The 20,286-nt window shown below is 51.8% G+C and overlaps 1 protein-coding gene across 1 annotated transcript; it reads right to left on the bottom strand.

Annotated features, from left to right (window-relative positions):
* Nucleotides 1–1,206: 1,206 nt before the first annotated feature.
* Nucleotides 1,207–19,964, bottom strand: TMPRSS5 (transmembrane serine protease 5). The gene is made up of 13 exons (XM_086679080.1): nt 13,726–19,964; nt 11,885–12,008; nt 11,472–11,570; nt 10,856–10,978; nt 10,357–10,492; nt 9,892–10,005; nt 9,133–9,176; nt 8,268–8,430; nt 6,910–7,088; nt 5,026–5,124; nt 4,444–4,586; nt 4,017–4,169; nt 1,207–3,079 (listed from the first exon to the last, which is right to left on the bottom strand). The coding sequence occupies exons 1-13, from the start codon at nt 13,726–13,728 to the stop codon at nt 2,573–2,575; spliced, it is 1,887 nt and encodes a 628-aa protein (XP_086535206.1). The 5' UTR covers nt 13,729–19,964; the 3' UTR covers nt 1,207–2,572.
* Between the last annotated feature and the right edge of the window lie 322 nt (nt 19,965–20,286).

Here is a 20,286-nt window from a genome sequence, read left to right as displayed (position 1 = left end):
GGGGGATCCGGACCAGATATGCTGAGAGAGGCTGAATAGTGTAGCTGGGTTCTCTCTTCACTAGCCTGGAGGGTCCTAAGTGCATGGCCAGGAGAGGGCAGAGCACAGAAGGCAATAGAGAGACTGGGGAAAACCATCCCCTGACAGCTGCTGTACCAGCTTTTAGCATTTATAGCATTTCCAGTTTTGTCCTACTGTGGGTGAGCCCAGCACTTCCAAAAATAAAACGTAGGAAAGAGCTTGAGAAATGTTCCTCAGGAATGGCAGGCCTGCCCCCTCATTCATAGCAGCCCTTCTAGGAAAAGCAGGACCCCACGGAAGTTCTAACAAGTAGAGAGAGCCTGCATCCCACTATACCTTCCAGACCCCAAAAGCACAGAAAAGGAGAACGTTTCCACCCTGGGCATGGCAGCCAGGAGCAACCTGCTTACGAAGTCTCCTGGGGCTCACAAGCTCTGCCCAGGCAGGTGGGATGCTGAATCCTTGGAAGGGACAGACAAGTTTCCTGCACAGAAATGCCCTGACTTATTCCACGATAGTCCCCTAGAGCTCCCTTCGCAATTATTGCCTCACCACGCAGCTTTGTGCCTGGCTGGCCACTAATAATTTATTACAAATAAGTCTCCTCGCTCCAATAAGGCAGTCAGTTTCTCAACCTCTGAATTCCCTACAGAGCTTAACACAGCTGGGCACCCAGCTGGTCCTCTTTAAAATCCTTCTGGACCTGAATTTTCCCACCCTTCCTTGCCCCCATCCCCACCGCTGCACTCCAGCAGCTGGCCCAGGAGAAAGAGCCCAGGCACTCTTTCTCCTCATTTTCCTAAGAGTTGGATTGGCGGGTGCCAGCCAACAAAGGAAGAGCAGGTGGGAGCCTCTGAGTCTGCAGATCTGACTGGTAGCTTGATGAAAGATCCTGGGATCTTCTGTAGGTAAACAGGGAACCACTTTTAGCAAATTCTCTAATTAGGGTTCTCTTTATCGTCCTCCTGTGGAAGATACTCATTTGTAACGTTTAAGTCAGGCCATCAATCTCACGGAGAACTGGAAATCTGTCAGAATATTGCCTAAGAAGGGTCTCTGGCAGGAGCCACTTAACTTCTTCCCAGGTTTTGGTTGCCTCACCTATAAAAAGCAGGGATGGTGATGCATTTGTGTAGGCAGGTGACTCCACTAGGTGATAAAGAACCTTTCACGTCTACACTGCTGTGCAACACTGGACCATCTCGTTCATCCATGTGCCAAACGGTGATGTGGGTGTGGAATAAAAAGATCCAGGGTTCACTGGCGCTTACTAGTGGCTGGTCTTGGGGAGATGCTTCATCTTTCTGAACTAATTTTCTTGCCTATAAAGTGGGCACAATAATAATATCTTCACCGCATAGCTAGTGTGAGATCTCAATGAGGTACACGTGAGCTGTGTTGATAAACTGTAATAGCCCCATGTTACTGATTATTAACCGGCTACAATGACTATGATAAAGGAAAACCTCCCTTTAAATAAGCAAACACTCACAGGGACATGAGAAACACTGAAAAGATTATAGTTGATGGATTTGCAGGTAACTCTTTCCTGCCCAGGGGGATCAGCTGCCCTGAACCTGCCTCTTGAGATGGGGACTCACCAGAGTCAGGTGGTAAATGTTCGAGCTCAGGGAAGAGGCTGGAGATCTAAGAGCTGGGTGGTGGGGGGAGGGGGGGGGTGAGGCTGTCTGTCACCTGCCAGAGTCTCTCCCCCACCACTTCTCCAATGTGAGAGCCAACTCCCAGCAACCCCTCCCAGGTAATACAGCGACAGTAAATCGAGGTCCTTATTTTTTAGTGCACTTCGCCAAAAGTGAGCAGACCCTCCAGGAATGAATATTCATTTGTACTACCCCTCCAAAAAAATGCTGATAAATTCATGAAAAAGTTGTTATTGCTAAACACTAATTGCATTTCCTTGGGTAAGCACCATAAAAAAATTCATTGCACTTTTTAGAAACAAGATGCCAAGTGCATTTTAATTGCTAGAGAGAAGAGAGTCGGGGAGAAGCTTAACCAGGAAAATGCTAACTGGGCATAAACTCAGAAAGAAATCTCCCCGAGACAGAAGGCCCAGTGCTGGAACAGGAGCCAAGGAGACAGAGGTCTCCCAAGACAGCACTGACTTGGGGTGGGGGGGAAGGTCCTCAAACCTGTGCATCAGCCCATCTGGACGGCGGGGGCTCTTTGCTGCAGGTTATGACATGTAGATTCAAGAAATGTAAAGAATTGAATAAGTGAATGCCCAGATTCTGGAGAGAGGAGCAGGAGTCAGATCCAGAGATTTAAGAAACATGTATGGGAGGAAAACTGTAATTCTATCCTTTTAGCGTGTGTGTGTGTGAGAGAGAGAGAAAGAGAGACAGAGACAGAGTGTGTGTGTGAAAGAGAGACCGACAGAGACAGAGACACAGATAGAGAGTGTGTGTGTACGAGAGAAAGAGAGACACAGAGAGCAAGAGAAAATGAGGGACTGAGACCCTATATCACTTCACTCCAAGACAGCAGTCCTTGAACCAGTTCACAGAACTGTCGTTATAAAAGCAAAGTCCTAACTGAAGGCCAACCAGAGCATTCTTACATGTCCCCGACCCTGCCCGGTCGGGTCAGCCACAGCCACTTGAGAACACGCAGAGTGGGGAGGATCCTGACTGCATGGGCTTGCCCAGCCTTGACCCCATCTGCCCAGAAGCCTCGGGGCCAGGGGCTCCTCTAAGGAGGCACTTTCCTTGCCTGAGAGACATGGAGAAAGCGGTCCCAGGGCATCCCCGAGCATCCTCCCAAAAGATGCGTGCAGGGAAGGGCAGAGGGGGGAGGGCGGGTGCCCAGCTGCCGCCAGCAGCATCTTCCTCCCCCGCCCCTCCCCCCACTTTTCCAGCCCAGCCCCATCGGCTCTCCTGTTACTGAGGCTCCCTGGTGAGAAAGAGGGACTCAAAACCAGGGCCCAAGAGGAGAGGCCCGGACCCGGAGGCTGGCCTGTGGGCGATGACTGTCTTGTGCGAAAGGAGGTCCGTGCCTTCTGCACCTGGGTCTGCAGCTCCTCCTCCACCTGGCGGGCCTGCCAGAGACCCAGGAAGAAGTGTGAGGCTGCGTGTGGTGCGGTGGAGGAGGAACAGGGCTGGGAGAGGGGGGCCTGGGGTGACAGAGGAAGGAGCCAGACCCATGATGGCCCCAATACCTACCAGCCGAGAAATTTCCATTTGAGGAAACCACCGTTCAGAACCTTGGTTTCCACTTCTATCAAATGCAGCTAAAACTATTTCTCTAGGTTTTCTGTAAGGCTTGAATGAGAACAGGGGTTTATGTGTCCTCTGAAACTCTAAAATGTACTACCGGCCACCTGCCCCTGTGCCCAACCCTGGGGAGAGATGCTTCTCATCATCACGCCCTGCATCTGTTAAGTACTTTACACAGAGGACCTGTCTTCATGCACATTATCCTCCTGGGCCCTCCCACTGAACAGATGAAGCCAAGTGGCTTGCCTGATGTCACACAAGAATTAATCCCCTGCTGAACCCACACTGCAAAATGCCGAGCTCTCTCCAAAGTGCGGGGAGTGCAGGCACTCACAACTGCCTTAGAAAGCAGGAACGAATGATGGTCGGAAATACTCCCCCGAACAACATGAGGACCACCCACCACAAGCCTAGGGCTGCGCGGCTGTCTCGTGGTAATCTTACCTCACTACATCGCCGCAGGAGCATTCGAGGTAGCCGTGAGCTACTACCAAGAAACTGGGGCTTGCCAAGGTTAGGGACGGGCCAAAGCTCACCCAGTAAATGGCAGATCTGGGCTACAAACTCAGGTCCACTCTTCCCTAGCTAATACTTAAATTGATAGAAATCCAATGCATTCAGTGCTATAAGCATCACTTCCTCCTCCCCATCTAGGGACCATTCTTCAGCCCCAAGCAGCGCCCAGACCTAAGAGCTGAGCATCACCCAAGGGTTGGGTCCTTTATAAAGCTGCCCGCCCACCCCTGCCCCCACACTCACCCTCGCAGTGTCATGGATCCAGTCCAGGAACTCGGCAACCTTGGCATAGACGCCAGGGTGATTGGGCTCCGCGCAGCCGTGGCCCCAGCTGACCACCCCCACCAAGTGCCACGTGCCCCCGTCCAGGCACACCAGGGGGCCCCCGCTGTCACCCTGAGGGATCCAGACGTAGAGACACAGAGAAGCGGGCAGTTAGTCCTTCCTGGTGGAGGCGCACCAGAACTCCCCAAAGCACACCCTCTACGCTAGGCCCCTTCTGCTTCCAGCATGGATCTCCGCTCGCCTCGTCCCTCCATTAATCCTTGGCTGCACTACTCAACTCGCCTAGACACCCATCCTCCTAGAGAGGCTGCTCAGACTAGGGGCCAAGCCCCAGCAGGAAACCCCTCATCCCCGCCCCCGACCACGGTCCCGCTCACTGCTGCACCTGGCACGCGTCGGCCCTCCCGTCCACGTAGCCGGCACACAGCATGCGGGGGGTAAGGGCCCCGCTGTACATGCAGGAGCTGTTGCAGAGCCGGGTGCCCAGCAGGGGCACCACCGTGTCCTGCAGCGTGTCTGAGCTGTGGGCTGCGGGAGGCAGACATGGAGATGGAGGGATACAGAGCCGGGCCGTGGGGCACAAAGCAAGGCCAGGAAGACACAGCAGCTGGAGGGAAGGTGGTTAGAGGCCCCGGAGACACGAGACCCAAAGAGCAGAGCCCAGGGTGGGAGCTGTGGACCCCGGGAAGGAGGCAGGGGTCTGTCAGACTTAAGAGTGAAGAAGGCCAGAAAAAGGGCAGGGGTATAAAAGGCCTGGCTTCAGGGGAAACTCAGGGGGTGTTCTCCCAGGAAGACCCAGGCAGGGGAGACTGAGGCCAACGATGACACCAGAGAAAAAGGGGGTTGGCACTGCCATTTGGCCCAGGGGGGGAGGTGGACATGGGAGGTAGAGGTGCGTCACCTTGGGGGAGGATGCTCCCCCACTCCCCCACCCCTTTTGTACCCAGGTCCCTGGGAGCTGACTCACTGTGGCTGGGGTCGGTGTGGCCCCAGCCAGACACCCAGCACTGTGAGCCCCTTGGGAAATCTTGCTTCTCAGCTGGCAGGCACACAGCACCCACAGTGTCTGTAGAGAAACAGGTGGTTCTGGGCTCCACTCAGGCTCAGCTTCCCTTCCCCACCACCTCACCCTCAGCCTCGGGGAAGAACCAGGCCTGGCAGTTCCTCCTCACCCCCTTCTCAAACAACCCTGGTTCCCGGCCTCCACCAACCAGGTCTCCTGTAAGGTTGTGCAGGTCGTGCACCGTACCACATTGCAGGGGGGGCCACCATTCGCACAGAGGACAATGTGTAAACTGCAGTGTGCAGGGTGCCTTCTAGGCTGGGCAGTGCACACCTCCAACCCGGGGACTGAGGGAGAATGAGAATTCCTTCTGAGCATCTGTACTCCTTTGGGACTTCACTTGGGGTGTTGGATCCCTCTTCCGGAATTGTTTCCAAAAGTGTGGCAAGTTCTATGGTTGGGGCCCACACTTGTCAGGTGGCACGTAGACATGCCATTAAATAATCGCTGATGCGTGAGGGGAGGAAGGGTTTTCTTCTGGGTTCTCCTTCAGTCCCTTGAACTACATCATGGAGAAAGATTCCATGGGGTGCCCCTGTGTGGCTCTCCCAGTGCCTGTCAACTTCCCCCTAAATACGGAGACAGCAGGCCCAGACGCCAAATTCTGCAGAGGACTTGAACCCTGGCTCGTTTTCGCTCTGTGTTTTCATGGTTGTTACCTATTTATTTGCTACAAGTAATGTGGGCTCTCCAGTTAGGCAGTAGCTTGAAGTTCGCCTTTTAAAGGTACTTAAGTCAATTTAGGGGCGCCTGGGTGGCTCAGTCGGTTAAGCATCCGACTTTGGCTCAGGTCATGATCTCGCTGCTTGTGGGTTCAAGCCCCGCGTCGGGCTCTGTGCGGACAGCTCAGAGCCTGGAGTCTGCTTCGGATTCTGTGTCTCCCTCTCTCTCTGCCCCTCCCCTGCTCACGCTCTGTCTCTCTCTCCCCCTCTCTCTCAAAAATAAACATTAGGAAAAATAAATGTACTTAAGTCAATTTAGAAATATGAACTGTTGAGCAAAAGTTCAGAGTCACGTAGGCCCAAGGGTATGTAGCAACACTGGGATTTGGGAAACCCAAGGCCATGGGTGGAGGTGGGAGAGAGGAGCGCTGAGTGTATGTGAGTGTGTGCGTGTGTGTGAGAGAGCGTGCACGTGGGTATTTGCGTGACCACTGGGTGAGTGCGTGTGCGTGTTTCTGTGTGTGTGTGTGTGTGTGTGTGTGTGTGCGCATGTGTGTGTGTGTGTGTGCTGGTGAGCACGCACATGCACGTGCATGCTGGGGGGGCTTGCTCTTCGAGGGCAGGTGCTGTGGAGAAGCAGCCCTGGAGCCCAGACACCAGGCTCGGGAACCATGTGCCATGTGACCTTGTAGAGCGTCCCTCTCCTCACTAAGTGTCACTGTCCTTGTCTGTACATACCTGTCTCATCTACCTGTCAGGGTTGTTATGAGAGTTGAAGGAAAGACATCTGGAAAACTGTGTAGCATGTCACGCCGTGGCATGGGGACGGGGGAGGGGCGGTCTGTTGGTAGATAGAGCAGCCAGGAGCTCCGCTGGGGACTTGGAGGCAAGACCCGCTTGCAGTCCAGCTGCAAAAAGGGCCAGAACCTTTGTCCCCAAAAGAGCCTGCGCAAGTCTGGGTGAAGCTGAGGTCCAGGAGATGGCAGAGCTCATCCGATGAACTGAGTGTGTTAAGGTTTACAGCGCTGGGCGGGAACTCAGAAGGGAGCTCACCTCTCAGGCATCCCAGGGCCTGCCCTGCTCCCGCCACGGCCCACAGCCTGTTCGTTCCTGGCTGGTGCCTCACCTGAGAAGTTGAGCGGTGTCCGGAGCTGGAGGAGGGCGACATCGTAGTCGTGATTCTGGGTGCTGTAGAGGGGGTGAGGGATGATCCTCTCCACCACAGCCCCTTGGTGCGGCCTGACGGCACTGTGGCTCACCAGCCCCGTGTACACCCGCCAGCTGGACAGCCGGGACAGCCTAAAACTACACACAGGAGCCGTGCTGAGCCCAGGGAAGGGAGGGGCAGAAGAGGCTGACATAAGCATGCCGGCGGATGGAGGAAGCTGGCCAGAGAAACCATTAATGGAAGCCCCCATCACCAGGCTGGGCACTCGCAGGACCCAGGGGCCAGGCCTCTTAGTATCGTTGCAGCAGCTGGCAAGATACTGGGCACACAGTAGGTGCTTAATAAATGCTGCAGAACGGCCAGAGACATGAGACACTGGGGGTCATCTGCAACCCCCCAGCCCCTCTGTCCTGAATGAGCCCCCTCCACATTTTGTGACGAACATCAAAGGGGCTTGTGTGACCTCCTAACTCTGAGTCAGAAAAAGTTCTGGGAGTCCTGCCTCTCCACTTACTACCTGTGACCATGGGGAAGACACCTCACCTCTCCCAGCCTCAGTTTCCTCATTGTGAAGTGAGAAGTGTGCTACTGCCCTGCCCGCCGCCAAAAGAAGAGGTCCAAAGAGCTATTTGCTCGTCATTCATCCCTTCCTTGCTCCAACCAGTATTTATTAAGCACCTATTGTATTTCAGGACTGTTCTAGGCCATGGGGACATGGCCGTGGACAAATCAAGAAAGGGACCCAGGGGTAAACAAGACTGAGAGCCCCCGTTCCTGGGGAGCTTCCAGTCTAAAGGGGAGGAGAGACATTAAACAAATAATTACCCGGAAGGTGATTTAATGACACTTGTGATAAACATTAAGAAGCACAGAGCGCTGTGAATACGAAAGTATTTTGAAAACTTCAAAACTGAGCCAGCACAGAGGACCAGTCTTTGTCTTACTGCTGCTACTCATGCAAATTGTTCTTGGCACTGAACGGGGAGAGCACTTCGCAATCCGTGCCCCTGAGGACGCACATGGGGAGGCAGACTGTTCGATGTGGACTTTTTTTTTTAAATTTTTATGTTTGTATTTATTTTTGAGAGAGAGAAAGACAGAGTGCGAGTGGGGAGGGGCAGAGAGAGAGGGAGACACAGAATCCGAAGCAGGCTCCGGGCTCCGAGCTGTCAGCACAGAGCCCGACGAGAGGCTCGAACCCAAGAACCGTGAGATCATGACCTGGGCCACCCAGGCGCCCTCGACATGGACATACCAACGGCCAAACGGAAAAGGCAACTGAGGCCGTGTCCTCCCCAGCAGCCCCCGAGACTTGCCTGTGCATGCAGTGCGCGGCCGTCATCACCCAGCGTGGGGCCAGCACAGAGCCCCCACACGTGTGCCGGGAGCCCAGGGCCACACTGGCCTGCCAGGGCCAGCGCCCGGGAGCCACGGCCTGCCCGCCAACTATCCGGGAAGCCAGGGGCCTCGTCCCACACTCTGCAAACAGGAAAGCATGAGTGAGATGGTGACTAGGGAAGAGAGGTGGGTGATAGATTGGTCCTAACTCTCGGGGAGCACGGTCCAGTGTGGACGGCTCTGATTTATTTCTCCCGACCCTGAATTGGGGGTATGAGAAGGCAGAAATCAGTCTGCGAGCTCACGGAGGCCCACACCCAGGCCTGTGTTGTGTGCAGAGCCCCGACACCTAACCAAATGCCTGTCCCACAGGAGGGGTCAGAATGTTGGTGTGTAGAGGGATGCATGCAAAAGGAGAGGTGAAGACACAGACGGATGATTGGGGTCACACGCAAGGAGCTCTGCAGACTGTCTCCCATGCAGCCCCTGGTTTACCACCTGCCTTAGTCTCCTGAAGTTGCTCACCGGTTAACGGCCTATAGTAATCCCCCTGGGGGCTCTCCAGAGGAAAGCGGGAAGGAGCCTCAGAAGTCAAGACAGATAGTGCTAGGAAGAGAAGCAAGATCATCCAACCAGATCGGTGGCTGGTGGGGGACACGACAGAGGAGTGGACCGGGCTCTGTTGAGATGGAACTGTGTCTGCAAGAAGGTGACCGGCAGGCAGAGGGGAAGGTGGGCAAGGAACCCCATCCCACACCCACGCTGTGTGGCTCTCCACACTCAGGACAGTGGGGAGACCCTTTCCTCCCACTGCCGCCTTCCTGGACTGGACACATGACTCACCAGAGCATCTGAGGGAAACGATTTGACCAGAAGCGCAGCTGTCCCTGCAAAATGGAGATGGCAGCAAGAAGCTGGACAGGGGCCCACCCGAGGGCATGGAGGCCAGGTGGAGACAGAGGAGGCCTCCGGTGCAGCCCCCCTCTCTTTCCCACCCCCGCCCCAAGCTCCAGGCCCCTCCTCATTCACAGGCCCCCAGGACAGCACTGCTACCCTGGCCCACTGCCCCACCCCAGGGTACCAGCGGAGGTCGTGGCCCTTGAGGGTTGTCCTAGACAGGGCCCCAAGTTACAGACAAGAAAGTCCAACTGTGCCCACTGAGAGCCCCCAAATGGACGTGTTTTCGGTGGATGAGCGGATAAGGGACTGAAGGAAGAACAGGGAGCTTTGTCCCATGCCCCTCCTGGGCTTACTCTCTCTTCTCTATCCCCCGCCCTTTGCCCTCCTCTCCCCCTCCTCCTTCTTAGCAAACCTCCATTCCTGCTGGACCAAAGCCCTCTTCTCTCACCTGCTCTTACTGGCCCCAGCAGCCTAATGCCTCGATCGTTCTAGTGTCTCAAACCCACAGCATCCCGGCTCTCCTGGCAGAGTGAATCCCCACTCATGGGAACGGAGTTTGTGATTTCAGACTGGGAAATGTTCCTCTGTGTCCTGTATCACACGGCCAATGTCTTTGCTACCAGCCTCCCATGACAGGAAGATTTCTGCCGGACTGTTCACCGGGAAGTAAGGGACCCCACTCAATCTCCTCAGAAGCCCTACCTGGGCTGCCACACCTCCTCCAGGAAGCCTCCCAGTCCTGGAGAGAGCTGAGCAAACCCCTGGGAGCTGTTGAGCTGTATGTCAGACAGGTTCACTCCCTTGTAGTGAGTGAGTCTTGGCAGAAGAGGGGAACAGAACGGGAGGAAATCGGTTTGCACTGTAGCACAGGAGATGGCAGTTAATCATGACCAGGATATACGTGATATACAATCCACCCAACAGTACCCTCACTGAGCAAGACTTTGACAATGACTTCTGGGATTTATATTTGTTAAAAAGCAGTATTGCTCAAAGGAGAGAAACAGGCTGGGGTACCATCGTGTCCGGAGGCCAGGAGATGGCCAAAGTGACCTCTTGCCAGTTCCTGAGCACTTTGATGGGGACGGGCAGATAGAGGTCTCCAACTCCCCCTTTCTTACCACCAGCCTGCCACCCTCCCCGGGCCCCTAGCCTGGCCCCAGTTACCTGAGATGTCCCAGGCTCTGGCAGATCCGCAGCCCCAGGGCAGAGCTCCAGCCCTCGTGGCAGACCAGGAGCCAGTCTGGCCGAGCCCTCACCTGTACTGCCAGCAAGAAGCCCTCAGGGTGGATTCTGAAAGATACTGAAGGCACAGCATAAAAGTCACATCCTACCTGCTGAGGGGTAGAGGGGCAGAGTGGCCAGGGGGAGCTGGACCTGGCCGTGCGGGGACCCAAAGAGGCCTTAATGACCCCTGTCCGTGCCTCAGCTAGAGATCAAAACAGTCCCCGGGGTGTGCTGGATGCTCCGAACCAGAGATCCACTTTTTGAGGCTGGACCATGTCACTCCCTTCCCACCAGAGGAGGAGACCCGGATGCAGGCAGTGGATTCATGGCCTTCCATTTTGGTCCTCTTTGCCCCTGGCCAGAAGTGGGGAGCCCAGAGCTCTGACGGGGCTCAGGGCTGGGGGGAGGGCAGTCTTGCTGCCTTGGGGGTGTGGCCCACCTGTTCTGGGAAGCGAAGGGAGCAGGGCTTCCTCACCACTGGCCTCTGAGCAGCTCAAAGGCATCTCCTCATCCTGCAAGTTCCCGGGAGATGGCTGAGAGGCGGCTGGCCACAGATACAGCACTTCAGAGGACAAGGACAGGGAGAGGTCACAGAGAAGAGGCTAGGAGAAGGGAGGGATTCCCAAGGAGAGGGCCAAGGGGCAGAACAAGACCCCTGCAACAGAGGGAGACAAAAGCAGCTGCCTGGGGACTCACGCACCACCCAGCCTTAGGCGGGTCCCCCAACTAACACCCCGAGGAGAGCACACTCTGTCAGTCCCTGTCTCCGTCTCTCTCTGACTGGGAATGATTTCTAGAAAACGTCTGCCCTGGGCCTCCCCGGGTCATCCATTCAAGTACCTTACACTTCTCACTGTAGGACTAAAACATTCTTTACGCGGAGCCTAAATCCCTCCAGCTGCGAATCCATCCCTTCTCCCCTGCTGTCAGCTCGGGGTAGATCAGAAAGACACTCTTCCCGACTGCCCTTTACACCCGCTTGTGTCTGGCAACAAGGACCCCCCAGATCCTGTTCTCCAGCCCTCCCCAGAGCACCGACGGGCCCCAGCACTGACCGAGAAGCCATAAGCCGACGCTCGCACCAGCCAGCAGCGCCAGGGCGCCCAGCCCCACGCAGCCGCGCCGCCTTGAGCACCAGCGCCCCGCCTGAGAGGCTGTGGGAGAGGGCAGAGGAGTCTGGGTGCCCCGCTCCTGCCTGCCAGCCTCACTCTGCCCTGAGGCACCTCCATGGGGCACAGCAGCCACTGGGCTGTGGCGGGAGTTTGCTCCCACTGTCCCTGCCCCATCACCACAGAGCCCACTCAGTCCCCAAACTGGGAAATGGCCAAAGCGGTTCCGGGAGGAGCAGTGAGGCTGCCTCTCGCCATCGGTGATTTGGGACTGGCCCATGGAGGGTCTGGGGAATGTGGACAGCTTATCCACTCACTGTCTCCACCCTATCATTCCCCTATAGCCCATTCTCGCCTACTGGGCTGCTGCTGGGCCTCAGGCCTCCTCAGTGGGTCTCCTGGCTCTGCTCTGAAGATCCCAGGTCCTGGACCCTCCTCTGCATACTGAGGCTCCATGTGGGCTTGGCCATCCGGCATCAGGCTCTGGGAAAATAACTGTTGGTCACTCAGGATCCCCACACCACGGTGAGAAGTCACAGCCCACTACGAGCCCCCACTCTCTAACCTCGGCTGTGCACTCACTGCCTCTTCTTCATCTTAGACACTCTCTCTGTCTTCCCACCGATGCCCAGGCCCCTCCAGGCCTTCTCCGCTCCCCTGGATCCCCTAACCTCACCCACCTTATTCTTACAAGGCCAGTAAGCATCAGAGCGGGTATTCAAACCCAGACTGGGCTGACTCTGAAACCCACACTCCTCACCACCCACTCCCCTTGCCTCCCACAGCTATCAAGGGCATCCACTGAGCCTCTCCACATCCCTCCTCAGGCCTCCAGACCCCAGCCTTCTTCTTCCCCTCCTGTGTCAGAGTAGGAAGTGCCCCTGCACAATGCACCATATTTAGCCCAGGTGGATAGGCCACAATGGGGGACACTGTAGGGAATTCAAAATAAACCAACATGGAACACTCCCCAGCTGCCCCCAAAGAATCTGCAGTGGAGTCCTGACAATAGGTCATGTAAAAAAAGCAGAATATGTTAAGTGACAGAAGGGAAGTTCAGTTTCACCACCATTGGCATTCAGAAGCAGAGCTTACTTCTCACCGGGGAGATCAAAAAAGGCTTCCCAGAAAAGGCAGCCTGAGACAGGCCCTCCGAGACGCACGGGGCCTACATGGACATATATGGGCATTGGGTGTTCTAGGCGACTGAAGAGGCAAAAGCATGGGGGTGGAAAAGCACAGAGCAGAGTAAGTTATATGTTTGCCTGAAGTTCATGTGCCGTGAAGAAGAGTAATGGAAAATAAGATCTTGGGGGAAATACTGGAAGAGCAGTTCAAAGCTAGGTCTGCAGCCTAACACCTCTCCAAACTTCAGTTTTCTCATTTGTAAAATAAGAGTGATCACCATTACTACCCAACAAGTAATCTCCCTCCTCTAGTTCTTGTCTCCATTCATTCTCCGTGTCAGAGCAATCCTAAAATTCAAACATGAGCAAGTTAATCTCATCTTTAAAGGACCCAATGAGAGGCGTCTGAGTGGCTCTGTTGGCTGAACGTCCGACTCTTGATTTCAGCTCAGGTCATGATTCCAGGTCATGGGATCGAGCCCTGCTCAATCATGGGCTCCTCCCTGAGTGTGGGGCCTGCTTAAGATTCTCTCTCTCTCCCTCTGCCCCTCTCCCCCCACCCTCTAAAATAATAATAATAATAATAATAATAATAATAATAATAAAGTACCAAATGAATCTCTGTAGTCTGATAAATCCAAAGTCCTAAGACATGGTTCAGAAAATCCCCTGTGATCTCACCCTTCCTCACCTCTCCATCCCCAGCTGCCAGCATGACTCCCTCCTCAGTGGAATTCAGGATCATACTAACACACATGCCAGTCCTCCAGGCCTTCACGTGCTCTCACACCACAGAGACTTTGCACTTGCTGTCCTTTCTCCCATGTAGCTGACTCCTAGGACCCTTTATGACATAGCTAGACATCACTGCTCTAAGAAGTTTCCTTCAACCCATAAGGCACCTGTTTTGGCCCTATATTGTGCTCATTTACCTCTCTCTCTCTCTTTCTCTCTGCCTTTCCTCACTGGTCTAGGCATCCCTAGATGCCCCGTGGGGTGGGGAGAGAGAGAGAGAGAGAGAGAGAGAGAGAGAGGCCAGGTCAGGGATAGCACAGATGTAGGTACAGCCTTACCATTTGGGTCAGTGGCACCAATGTAAAGCCTCAGGGTCTGCTAGTCAGGGTTCTGCTCCTGTTCTTGGATCAGCATTGATTAAATAGCCCAGCCAGCTTGGCTGGAGGGTGAGGTTTCCCTAGTTCACATAGGGCCCCTCCCTTTATCCTCCCCCCACTACACACACACACACACACACACACACACACACACACACGTGCGCGCACGCGCGTGCCAAAGAGACAATAACTCTGCTCAGAAACCATGAATAGACCCCTTGTTGCAGGGAAAGGGGCCAAGGGCTGGGCTGGGCTGGGCAGCCTCAGGCCCTCCCATCTGCTAACTAGAAGCTTAGAAACAGAGAAAAAGGTTATAGGGAGGAGGGAAGGCCAGCTACTGTTGCTTAGCAACCAGGTCCCTTGCGCCAAACAGTGTGCCCCATGCATGCTAGCACATTCCCCCTTCCTGCTGACAGGGCTGTATTGGAAAGACTGATATTAGCATTTGTTGAAATGTTTCTGAGCCCTCTGGATTACATCTCATCTCTGTGTGGGTTGGCTTTCCCAGCAGTGTGGGGCTGTCACCATGTTGGAATTGGGATGATAATGAGGAATCTTAGTCGTTTCTCTCCTCAGGGCTACACCTGTCGCCCCAATGCTGAGGAAATGGGGCCTCTCCCCCCAGCTGCCCTGGGGACCAGTTACTACAGGAGCCCCCAGTGCTATCTTGCTTCAAAGCACAAAGCGGCCCGGCTGAGCTGAGCACGCCTGGGAACCACAGCTCTTCAGAGAGGCAGAACAGGTCCCAAGGAAGAAAAAAGACTTGTGTGGCTTCCCCTGTTCCAAATGCTTCCCACGGACCCCTCAGATAGAACAGTTAGGAATACGGGCTTTCACCTAACCCCAGATCTGCCACTTCCCTTACTGTCTCACCTGTAAAATAAGGAAATAGTACCCACCTCATGGGACTGATGTTGGAAATGAAGGAGATACTGAATGTAAAGCTCCTAGCCTGATATCTAGCATAGAATCTACTCAGTAACTATTAGCTGCTATCACTATTATGATTATTACTGTTGAACCTCATCCACACAGCCTTTATTTTTGCTATTTTCCTCTTACATTCAGTGTGTCAACTCTGAGCTTATGGTAATCACACACAGCACCCCACACTTCTAATACAATGAAGAGACAGAGGTCAGCTATGAATCACAGAAGGAGGAGGAAAGAACTGTTGGCGGGAGCCGAGAATTCCCTGGCTAGGCTCTGAGATCCCCTAAAACAAATACCCCTCTGCCTACATAGATGAATAGTTACTGTGTCTGGAATTAGTTTGGGCATGGAGAATGAATACGTCACAAACTAGGAAACTGCAGGCTGAGGGAAGACACAGGAACAGGTATAAATAATTGTTATTTGTGAAAAGTGAAATAACAGGGGCATCAACATAGATGTATAGGAAGATAAAGAAATAACCGAGTCCTTTGCCCAGAGGACACAGAAAAGGCTTTATAATAGAGGAGACATTTGAGCTGTGTTTTAAGAAATGAGAAGGCAATCACAGAGAAGGGCATTTCAAATATGTTACAGGTGATGTCAGTGAAAATGCCAGAGTAAAGCCCTCTGAAAATTCTCTTCTTCACAAAAGCAAGGAGAAAACTGACAAAAAATTATCAGAATCAACTTCCTCAAAAGTCTGGAAATTAACCAAGGGCTTAATATGGAAAGTGTTTATTCAAGAAAAAGGACACAATCTTGGTAAGAACAGTGAGCCTTTATGGCATTTTAATGTTTATTTACTTTTGAGACAGAGAGACAGAAAGACAGAGAGAGACAGAGTGTGAGCAGGGGAGGGGCAGGGAGAGATGGAGACACAGAATCCAACGCAGGCTCCAGGCTCTGAGTTGTCAGCACAGAGCCCGACGTGGCGTTCGAACCCACAAAACGTGAGATCATGACCTGAGCCAAAGTCGGACGCTTAACCGACTGAGCCGCCCAGGCGCCCTGCTTTATGGCATTTTAATTTGCTGTAATTCCATCACCCTCTCTCCAGCGCTGAAGTAGCCTTAGGAACCAACATCCCATGATCACAGGGAAAATCAGCAGCTTGGTAGTCAGAGGTAGAAGAGGGTTGGAGCTCCTTCAAAAAGCCTCATTTCCAGAGAGCAGTCATTATTTGAACTGTCTGGAAGATCCCTTTTGCAAGGCCATCTTACTTTGACTGGCCTCTGAGCTTGCCCAGGATGAAGAGCTTTTTCCCTAAGGAGGTCTGTTGAAAACAATCAAAGACAATTGTGGGCCTTTATGGCTGCCTGAGGCAATGGATAACAGTTGGGGCAAACAATAAGCTAATCAAAAACCTTAAAATAAAAAGCTGGGGAATAAGGTGTCCATAAGGGGATTTTGAAATATTCCAGAGAATCTAGAAAGCATGCATATGCATAGGAATGTGCACATACCCAGGGCTGTGTACTTATTTAGGAAAGACTTCAGGAAGGTCCTAAGCTTTCATCTCTGGCTAACCTTGATGCTCTAAAAAAGTAGGAAGTGAAGGCTAAGGCAGAGTTGTAAACTTCCTGGCTGATTGTTGAAGGCCTGCCCCAACATGCCCCTAGAGCCTCTGCACAGACTGAGAGACTTATTGGTTCTAGGCATCTAAAGCAAATCTCTGTCCAATCTTTAGCTGACCACTAAGCTGACTGAGCAGAGACTTCAGTGGCCACACATGACAAAGAATACATAGGCATTACAGAATTCGTTCAGAAAAGTCACTAAACAAACAACATCAACAACAATAAACACCAGGGAAGAGGGAGAATCTGATTTCCAGAGTTGATGTATTATATCATTTAAAATCCAGTTTCCAACAACAAATGGTGAGGCACACACACACACACACACACACACACACACACAATAAGAAAGTATGGCCCATATTCAGGGGGTAGGGAAGCAATCAATAAAGGGGTTCTGGTTCAAGATGATGATATACAAAAAGCTCCTGAACTCACTTCTTTCCACAGACACAGCAAACCTACAGCTACACACAGAGCAATGGAGCTCACTTCCAAGTTCCTTCCATGGAAGGCCTGAGCATCCTGTTCACCTTACAACTCATGTAAGTTATAATACGGTGACTGTAGTTTATAACACTGCAACGTATGATTAGATTTTGCTAAGAGTATATAACTTAAATGTTCTCACCAAAAAGTAAGTAAACAAACATGTCTACAAGTAAGTAAACAAATATGTCTAAAACAGGTGATAGATGTGTTAATAAACTCGACGAGAGGAACCCTTTCACAATGCACATAGACATCAACATCATTAAGATGCACACTTTACTTTTACAATCACAAGTTTATCAGTCATAAGCCTCCATAAAACTGAAAAAAAAAAGCGTGGGTTTTAGATTCCACTGAGACCGGCCTCTTCCTGGCCATCCTTCTCTGCTCTGCTACCTGAGAAGGCTCCCTTCTCTTTCTCTCTGCTACTCCTTCCATCCCAGATGAGCTATTCTGAGGGCCCTGGCTGTTTCCCTGGTTTGGACAGAATACCACCACCAGGGTAAGGCAGCAGGAGCCTACGGTGCAAAGTGTAAGGAGGTAGTCACTAGCAAGTGGAGTGTTAGTACCTGACTACTCTAAGAGTGATGCCTCCTTAAATTTTGTGCCATAGGTTGTGCCATCTGAAAACCAGCTGAAGTGTGACCCCTCTGCACGAAGGCCCTGGGATCTCTATTTTTACCATGGTGATTCAAATACAGCCTCATCCTAGTTCTGACCCTGCTCCTCTACTTTCTTCCCCCTGACAACTCCCTGACTCCCAGGACCATGTCTATGGATAAGCCTCAACTCATGAACCTTGAAATTTTGCTTTCTCTCCTCCTACAGTGACTATTCTCAAAAATATCAGCTGTCCTTCAGAGGGGCCCTGGCACTTTCAGACAGAGAAAAAATACCTAAGTTCAAGTTATACAGAATTCTCGGACTTACAAACTTTGTTGAAAGGATCTACCATTGAATCTACCATTAATGCTACAGGAAACTGGAGGTGGTCCAAGCCCAGGTCTCCTGACGTCTGGTCCAGGGTTTCCCCCCACTCCTACCACATACATGCCCCACACGTCATGTCTTCACAGAACATGTGGGCTCAGCGAGAAGAAGGTCCCCCTGTGGACCACAGCTCTGGCCAGCGCCTATGGAGTTCCATCCTGCTCCTGATGTCCCCTTCCTGTCTACCGGTGGGTGACAGCTTCAGCTCTTGTTTGTGGATTTAAGCCTGCCCATGATCTTCTGTTCCCGACTGCCTGCCCTACCGATTTCAGACTTGCTGAGATGGCCCCCATAATCACTCTCTCTTTCTTTCCCAGAGGAAGAAAGTCTGGCGCTTCCAGTGTAGTTCATGAGAGCACACGTGGGGGGAAATGCAGGATCAAGATTTCGAGAGGCTCTGTACGTCCCCTTCAGTTCCATCTCATGCCCTTCTGTGGCTTCATCTGTACCAGGAATGCCTCTCTCGCTCTCATCCAGCCTCTATCTGTTCATCACCCATCTGTATCTACAATATCCCCAGGTCCCCTCAAACAACTCCCACCCCCTCCCAGTTCAGTTTGGCTCATTCCACTGGGGTTAGTTCAAGCCATCGGACCCTCTAATGCCATCCCACAGTCTAACGAGGCCCAACGGCATACCTCCTTCCACCCAACCCTCTGCAGAGTAATTTTCTCAATGAAGAAATTAATGATACCTAAATCTAATAAAAGAAAGCTTTAGTGAGTGAAAATTGGGAAAATGCGAGATCCAGTTAACTTATTCTAGACCATTACTGCGTATTAATAGGCAGCCAAGAAACCTTGACTGTTGCCATTTTGCTTGCATTGAATACAAAGAAATGGATAAAAGTGTATTTAGAAGGAAAAGAATAGCTATGTGATCTCATATAGTAATCGGTTGTTTATTCATTAGCACAGTGCTTTCTGAGTACTCTCTTACATCTTGTTACTCTGACCAAAATCTAAAGTAAGGGATGCCTGGGGCACCTGGGTGACTCAGTCTGTTAAACGTCTGATTCTTGATTTTGGCTCAGATCATGATCTCACAGTTTGTGAGTTCGAGCCCCACATTGGGTTCTGCACTGACAGTACAGAGTCTGCTTGGGATTTTCTGTCTCTCTCTCTCTCTCTCTCTCTGCTTCTCTCTCTTTCTCTCTCAAAATAAATAAATAAAGTTAAAAGAAAAAGACCTAAGTTAAATGTCCCTCCACCTCCTCCAACAGCCTCCACATTGGATAGCTTCCTCTTGTAGTTCATGCATCACATGCATATGGGACATGGCTGAGGGCTAATTGGTGGTAAGCCCCCAAGACCAGGGACACTGTCTCTTCATCTTCGTCTTTTCAGTTGCACACAGTGACTGGCATGTGGCAAGTGCTCAGTAAAGTCTGTTGATGCAATCAATCAACATGTGCACTTGCCAGTCTGTTTTATTTCCTCTCTTCTACCATCCTGTCCAGTCAGGGACGTTTCACCCCCCTGCCTTAGTTCAGACTCCTATCATCTCTTGCTTTCTAAACAATCTCCCTGCCTTTCTTCTCAGCCCCACATAGCACATCCTCCACATGGCTATCAGGATTCCTCCTCTTTTTGGCCTCATGTTTCATTGCATCCTCCCCCTCCATACACATACCCCATAAACTATATTCCAACTATAGTCAAATTTCTAGAATATTCCTCAAGTGGATGCCATTTCCACTCTTCACTTAGGCTGTGATCTCAGGCTAGAATGTCCTTCCCTCATGTTTTCATAATTAGAAAGCTTCTGATGCTTCAAGATATGGCTCAGCTGTCAACCCATCGCAAAACTTCTCACTGCATCCCCTAAATCCAAAATTACTGGCTTCTTTTTATACAGGCGCACCCTGGAGGCATTGCTAGTTCAGTCCTAGGCCACAGCAATAAAGTAAATATTACAATAAAGTGAGTCAGATGAATCTTTTGGTTTCCTAGGGCATATAAGAGTTATGTTCACACTATACTGTAGTCTAGTAAGTGTGCAATGACAGCATTATGTCTAAAGAGGCAATACATATGTCTTAATTTTAAAATACTGTATTGCGCAGGGCGCCTGGGTGGCTCAGTCGGCTAAGCCTCTGACTTCAGCTCAGGTCATGATCTCACTGCTCATGGGTTTGAGCCCCACTTCAGACTTTGTGCTGACAGCTCGGACCCTGGAGCCTGCTTCAGATTCTGTGTCTCCCTCTCTTTCTGCCCCTCCCCCCCTCCCCCCCATTCATGCTCAGTCTCTCCCTCTTTCTCTCTCTCAAATAAATAAACATTTAAAAAATACTGTATTGCTAAAATATGCTAACAATCAACTGAGATTTCAGCAAGCTGCAATCACTGATCACAGGTCCCCCTAACAAATACAATCATAATGAAGAAGTTAGAAATATTGCAAGAATTACCAAAATGTGACATTACAAACATGAAGTGAACAAATGTTGTTGGAAAAATGGTGTCACAGACTTGCTTGATGCAAGGTTACTACAAATCTTTAATTTGTAAACAAAACAAAACAAAAC

This window comes from Puma concolor, chromosome D1 (assembly GCF_028749965.1).
Source record: "Puma concolor isolate L17-30 chromosome D1, mPumCon1.1.hap2, whole genome shotgun sequence".
Lineage (NCBI taxonomy): Eukaryota > Metazoa > Chordata > Mammalia > Carnivora > Felidae > Puma > Puma concolor.
The sequence above is the reverse complement of the archived record's forward strand: the minus strand, read 5'-3'. Positions and strand labels throughout refer to the sequence as shown.

What these genes read in the sequence shown, in the direction of transcription:
- TMPRSS5 (XM_086679080.1), bottom strand. An exon ending in CGTTTCCCTCAGATGCTCTG is followed by an intron (nt 8,431 to 9,132) that starts GTGAGTCATGTG and finishes TCCTGTTTGCAG; the next exon opens with AGTGTGGGACGAGGCCCCTG. An exon ending in GACACCGCTCAACTTCTCAG is followed by an intron (nt 5,125 to 6,909) that starts GTGAGGCACCAG and finishes GTTTCTCTACAG; the next exon opens with ACACTGTGGGTGCTGTGTGC.